Source organism: Notothenia coriiceps, unplaced genomic scaffold (genome assembly GCF_000735185.1).
Source record: "Notothenia coriiceps isolate Sejong01 unplaced genomic scaffold, NC01 NC01_scaffold00031935, whole genome shotgun sequence".
Lineage (NCBI taxonomy): Eukaryota > Metazoa > Chordata > Actinopteri > Perciformes > Nototheniidae > Notothenia > Notothenia coriiceps.
Genome location: NW_011364636.1, coordinates 1 through 7001, shown reverse-complemented (window position 1 = coordinate 7001; position 7001 = coordinate 1). Strand labels below are relative to the sequence as shown.

Here is a 7001-nt window from a genome sequence, read left to right as displayed (position 1 = left end):
CCCTATTAGTGTTGCACGGTGTACCGATACTTGAAAGGTACCGCGATACCCTGCCGTTAAAAATGTTACGATTCCTCCGTTTCATTAGTATCGGTACTTTAAGAATGACGGGGAAAAGTACTCGGTGAGAAAGCGCCGTTTTAATAAGAGCTGTGTGGGTTCAGCGCTCTGCTTCCACTCCCTGCACTGCAGCCGTGCCTGCAGTCCCTCCCCTCTCAAGCACGCTCTAAGGTCCTCCCCTCTCTCGTGCACGCGCTAGCTGCCAGAGCATGTGAGAAAACGTGAAGCATGGCTGCAAGTGGGAGTGCAACTGCCGCTGCGCCTCGGCTTGTTGACAAAAAAGACGCCAGAAGCGGAAAAACAAAAAAGTTGTTTATAGATGATGCTTAATTGTATTTAATACAAATTCTAGTCATTTATTTAATGTATTGTTCTCATTGTTTAAAAGTTTATGTTATGGTTATGGTTCTGGTGTGAAATAAAGCACAATAATTACATTTAAGACTGTTTCCCTTTTTTTAAGAAAAGTATCGAAAAAGAATCGGAATCGCAATTCTTGACTTGGTATCGGTATCGAAACCAAAATGTTGGTATCGTGAGAACACTAGACCCTATTATGCTTTTTGCAGGAAGTCTAGGGAAAATTATATATTTCTTACTTAGATTGTATATCAGGCTCAAATAAAAACCTATGGAACATCGTTTAATAACAGTGGTTACAAGTTCTTTCTCTGAAATATTAGAACATGAATGTGTTTTATTTTGTGTCCTATATATTTTTTAGTTCCTTTCAGTCCCTATACATCTGAATATTTTATTTCAGGGGGAATTTGGTTTTGTAACATAAGGTGTTTGAGTAAAAATGTCCTATTTTTAAGATCAAATCAAATAGTTTTTAACATATTACAGTAAGTAGTAAAAATATATTTATAGAAACATAAGCAGTTAAATTAAAATGTCCAATTAAAGATAAAATAAAATACATTTAAAATATGAATATAAACATAAGAAGTTACGTTTAAAAAATGCACACTGTGCTACAAAAAATAACATATATATATCACAATAATGTACTTTCTTTTTTTGATCTGTTCTGAACTGATCTACAGGAGTAAACGCAGCCTTGATCAATAACCTGTATTTTTCCAGACTGATCAAGCTGTGGTTTCCATGAAGTCAAAGTATAAACGTTTCCCCTCCGCCGCTGCAGGTTATCCTGGAGAGCAAGTCAGGCAGTGCAGAGCTGGAGCTCTTCCCTCGGTACCTCCTCTTCCTCCGCCAGCAGCCGGCCACGCGCTCCCCCCAGTCCAACATCTGGGTCAACATGGGTATGAGCAGCCTGCGAATGTTCCCACCGTATTTACCCCCACCAAGAGGTAACGTAAGCCTGCAGCAAGACCAGAGCAAGCCGTCGACAAATGCTTAATTGAGCCGCCCCGCATCCCCCTCCCCTCCCCCTTTTAATCCTCCCACAGTGGACTGATCCAGCCCGGGCAGTTCTCTGGAGTGGGCAGTGGAATGAACCAATGGCCCATGAAGGGGAAAGAATGCTGATCACTCTAAAAGTTGCATAATTCAAACGTTTTTCATCTTCACAGACCTTGCAATTCAATTGTTAGTTTTGATAACACTTGTTCAAGTGCTCTACACTCTTAATCATAAGAAAACAACAAATCATAGCAACTTCAAGTTATTAAAAGGAATATATTTGAAACACTTTAGGCCTTGAAAATAATGTCAGGCATATCTGTACCCTCATATTTACATTTGGGCTTTGGAAGGTCAATTATTAACAATTTTGAACACCTGAAAAATTATCAAAGACATACATTTTCTCTTTAGCTGATTGCTTCACAAAATGTTCAGGAGTAATTTATCATATCAATAATTCAAACTTAGAAACTTTATATTTCTGAACTGGTATCTCCTGTTTTTTTAAGAAGTAGCTCGTAAAAAAATAAAGTGTGTCGGATTAAGTACTTTGTTTGTGTTTGCCAATTACAAAGAAACATCATCTTACATTTTAATTGTTAAAAAAAACATTTTGGAAGATTTCTAAAACAGCAATGCTTGTAGTAGGGCTGCACAATCAAAGTGTAATTGCAATATTAAAAACGCTTGTTTAAGGCTGAATATGTGTTAATATTGCACTCCCTTGTTTACTTTTGTTACTTAGTAACATCACTATGTAACACTAGCGCTTGTATTTGCTAGCGATCCAACACATTATGTATGATAGGCTTAGGGGCGGGACTTCTCTTAACCAAATACAACAGAGCCGACCAGCCTAACCAATCAGAAATGTATTCTCTCCAATATTGTGAATCATATCGCAATTGCAACATCAGTCAAAAATAATTGCAAATAGGTTGTTTTTTGTGTGCAGCCCTAGTGTGTGCTTGATTATGCAGCCATTAAATCAGCAACATCATTGAGATTTGACACGTTGATGATTGTATAGGATTGAGCTTTTTTCCTTTGGTAGCCTACATGTACCGGTAGTTGTTTCATATCAAGTTATCTTAATGCAGTCTTTGTCACTATTATCTTCATAATGTAAACTCACGCACGATCAAGCTTGATTTAACTCCAGTTTTTATCCCTTTGCATGATGTATATGAGGATATGATGGATAAACTGAAAAGGCCTCATTGCTAAAAGAAGCCGATGACAAAGCATGAAATGAAGAAGTGGCTCCTGGGTAATCAGGCATCAGCACTCAGCATGCGAGCGCTTTTTCAAATCAAGTCATCTTATCAGGTTTCAGTCCCAAGTGAAGCTTCGGGTTCCATCATGACTCATAATGTGTCTTGAGCAGCTGCTTGTCATTGCCTGCCATTAAAGCCCTCTCTCAGGGATGTGGCTAAATATCTCAAATTGATCCAATTATGCGTCAAATACAACACAATGTCTTCCTGACAACAGTAGAGCATTCAAACAAGTGTAGAGGATGGTTCATTGAAAAGCAAATCTGTGAAGGTTGAAAGCATAACACTATAAAATCACTAGTTTATTAATCATTTTCAAGTCAATATCAGTTAGGTGAATATTAATTGAAAGAAACAGGACTGATATTGATTGGTTTGTCTTTGATTTGATCCAATCTGAGTCCACTAAATCCACTAAGATGATTGACCAATCAAGTCTGCGCTGATTGATTATAAAATTTAAAAAAGCCCTTTCTTGCTGCTTCCTTACAACTAATCCTCAGTCACCACAATGCTGTTGTTGGAATTGATCACTTGTTTGCATCTGTAAGCTTGTGCATTGACAATGTTAGTTGACTTTTTAATCACACAAGGATTTTAAAGTCACTGTTGAAGCTAAGAAATAATTATATTAACACACCGATTTGCTCTGATGATGTTTTTGTGAATTTTCCTGTCGTTTTTGTGCGCCTTAGCAGGAAGCGTGCCCTCGCCCAACGCTCCTCTGAAGAGGATGCTGGCCTACACCGGCTGCTTCAGCCGCATGGGCACTATCAAAGACATCCACCTGTACTTGTCCCAGAGACTGCGCATCAAGGAGGAGGACATGAGGCTCTGGCTCTACAACAGTGAGGTGGGCCAACAAGCTTTCACAGTTACTTTCATACATATGGCAATATCAGATATTGGTCAGCCAGTATATTACAAATCATACTATATTTTTATAGCACTTTTTATGCTATATTGTGCTTAAAAGACCATTAAGAGCGTTAAAAACCAATACAAATATTTTAAATAAATTCTGATCATAAGGATGAAGGTAGTTAATAATGTTGGCTGGATGTTCACTATAACACTTAAAAAAACGTATAACTAAATCAAAATGTTGTCAAATGACCACACAAGCAAACAAGGGGACAAAAAAATAAACTCAACTCACTCAAAGTGTGGAAGGAGCAATGGGATATTAGGAGCCCAGCAGCTTTCATGAGACCAAATGTAATGGTACATTTAAAATGCAGTGATGCAGAAGAGTAATAGTTCCATAGTCTGATGAATTAAAAGTATGTTTCTCCTCTCTTTGTCCTGCAGAACTACCTCACCCTCCTGGACGATGAAGACCACACACTGGAAAGCCTGAAGATTTATGACGAGCAGCAGCTAGTTATCGAAGGTTTGAATCACCTACCTGTTACAAATCCCACCAAAAACATATATTCAGACGCATAAAAGTGTTACAACAACACACAATCTTATTGATAAGTGGTCATTCTAAACAATGAGTGAATTGGTTTAATCTCTTCCTTTCCCTCCACAGTCAGGAACAAAGACATGAGCTGGCCTGAGGAAATGTCTTTCATTGCCAACAGTAGTAAGATGGACAGACACAAAGGTAAGCTGGAAAACACTGGAGGCAGTGGCGGCCGGCCCATAGGGGCGCTAGGGGCGCCGCCCCACCTCTTCCCACATACAAATTTTTTTTTTTTTTTAAATATTAAATTAAAAAATATATATTTCAAAAATATATATATTTTTAATTTTTAATGAACAAGGTAAATATCATACAATTGGTATCAGTAAAATGTATAATCTACAATAAAATCTTGTTTAAAATTGTGTTACGATGTCTAAAGTTACTGATAAGTCACATGTTTCCTGCCTGGCCTTGCCCTTAGCATTAGTTTATCATTACGGGGCGCTGCCCCCGAGCCAAACAGCAGCAACCAGCACGTTGCAAAAGTCTCAATAGTAAACTCTGCCGCCGAAACATAATTTCAGCCAATCAGCGCCGTCAAATATTTTGGTCACGAGGGCGCTCACGTTGGCGCCCACGTTGCTTACGTGCGTTGACGTGAGTTGTTTTTTAGACTCGTGAGGAACTGGGGTAGTATCTATAGTAACGCAGTGTAGGCGGAGCCGTGACGTCATCTTCAATGAGCTCCCCAGAAAAACAACACAGCTGTTAGCTCTTAGCACTCAGAGCTCACAGCTCTTCATATCTGTTCAGAAACTAGACAAAAGTTAAACAAGTACAAACCACATACTGTCTGTGTCATGGCGAATACAGTCGCTGGTTTATTTATGTCTGTATAGGCCGTTGTTGTGAGTGTGGACGGTCGGAGTATTTACAACGTTAGCTTAGCCAAATCTCCATTAGAAAACATGCATTTTAAAAGGTTTTTCGCCTGCCGTCTGTCTGCAGACATGTCAAAGCCTTAATTCATGGTTTTTACTATCCGGTATCAGTATGTTGTAACTTCGGCATCATTTTGAAACGTCTATTACAATTAAATCACGGTCAAATATGTTCATCTTGTTGTAGTTGTAGCCCCCTTGACAGCGATTCTCTCTCTAGTTTAGACTGCGGTCAAGCCAGCCTCCACTCGGAAAAACCTAGTCAAGCCAGCCCTCACGTGATATTGCGGTGCGCGAATATCCTATGCATTACGGTAGAGTCAAAAAAGATCCTCCCTCTGTGTTTAGATGAGAATAAAACAAAAACTGTCTAGTATCAAAGACTCATTTCACTTCAGGGTGATAGCAGGACATCCCATCTAGTCACTCAGAAAAAAATCAGGACATTCTGATGTAGAGTTTCAAAATAAAAGACATCACCAGAAGTCCCAATTTAAGGGGTGATTTCTCCCCCAAAAAATTGTTTTACTCACTATATCAACAGCCCCACCAAAAATATTTTCCACCAGCCGCCACTGCTGGAGGAGCTTATTGTGCTTTTGTAAATGAGAAATTGTTAGTTTTGTCAAATATTGACCTGCTATGAATGGTGGATATGAACTGTAGTGCAGACTCTGCAAAATACATATGAAGGGAAATCTTTCCATCCTCACAAACCTACTCTTTGTATGATATAGTTGGAGGCAAGTTGGGTGACCAAGTGTCCCTTTTTGTGCTGGACTGCATAGCATTTTAATCATTTGTTCCACAAATTGAGCTAATGTTTCGCATTTGATTGACAGTCGCCATTCTTAATCTTGGTTTTTATCCAAAGCCATTCCTCCTGAAACCCAAAAAAGGATTACTAAACAGATAATGCAAGAGCCGCTAAAATAACAAACTCGCCATCATACAGGTCAGCAGTCTGTGGAAGAAAGCTACCTCCCTTCATTTATCCAGAATCAAAGATCGCTAAAAAAGTATGCGTACGATTGTTGGTTGGAAAAATAATCCATTCAAACCAAATATATTTAATTCCTTTAACTGCATGGTTTGGGCAAACAATAAACCATTGTTATTAGTATTTAACGTAGTTAGTTTTAATATTAATGTTTACCTTTAAGGGTTACATAGACATCATATTTAAGTCTATCCATCTCTTAGTGTTGCAGAAACATATCCCACACAAACACACTCGTTGTCTCACATGTGCCAACATAGTATATAACAATATTGTCTCTGATTCCCTCTAGCAACAATTATAACTTTATAGTATGAGGTCAGTATAGAAAGCTTGTCTTTGTTTCCCCTCCCAGTTCCCACAGAGAAAGGAGCCACAGGCCTCAGTAACCTTGGCAACACCTGCTTCATGAACTCCAGTATCCAGTGTGTGAGCAACACCAAGCCTCTGACAGACTACTTCATCTCAGGGAGACACCTCTATGAGCTCAACAGGTAGGTAGCACTCTGGTCTGAATGTTCCCATCATGATCCTGAACCTATCACCCTAAATGGCCCGTGTTGGTGCGTTTACAGAACCAACCCCATCGGGATGCGAGGTCACATGGCCAAGTGCTACGGTGACCTGGTGATGGAGCTGTGGAGCGGAACTCAGAAGAACATCGCTCCGCTCAAACTCAGGGTAAGAAGCTTCACCACTGCTCTGAAAACATGACATTTGAAAGGCTTGTGGGTCCACAATGAAGACTAAGAGATAAGGTGTAAGAACAAGAAACTAAACAAGGGTGAAAGTAGATACAGTGGGGCAAGTAAATACTACTTAGATTTAAACAAAGATTATTACTGTGATTGATGCGATCACATTTTTTTATTGATTAACAGAACCGGCCGACCAAAGAGAAACCTGGTGGTGCAACAATCAAACGTAGTGAATGTTCT

At 39.2% G+C, this 7001-nt stretch overlaps 1 protein-coding gene across 1 annotated transcript; it reads left to right on the top strand.

Moving 5' to 3' along the window:
- Positions 1-104: 104 nt before the first annotated feature.
- LOC104960558 (ubiquitin carboxyl-terminal hydrolase 32-like) lies at positions 105-6744 on the top strand (the record flags this gene model as incomplete). Its single annotated transcript, XM_010788633.1, has 7 exons — positions 105-124; positions 1177-1376; positions 3404-3561; positions 4020-4101; positions 4246-4320; positions 6419-6557; positions 6639-6744. Coding segments are annotated over exons 1-7 (780 nt in total), but the record flags the coding sequence as incomplete, so codon positions are not given.
- Positions 6745-7001: the final 257 nt, after the last annotated feature.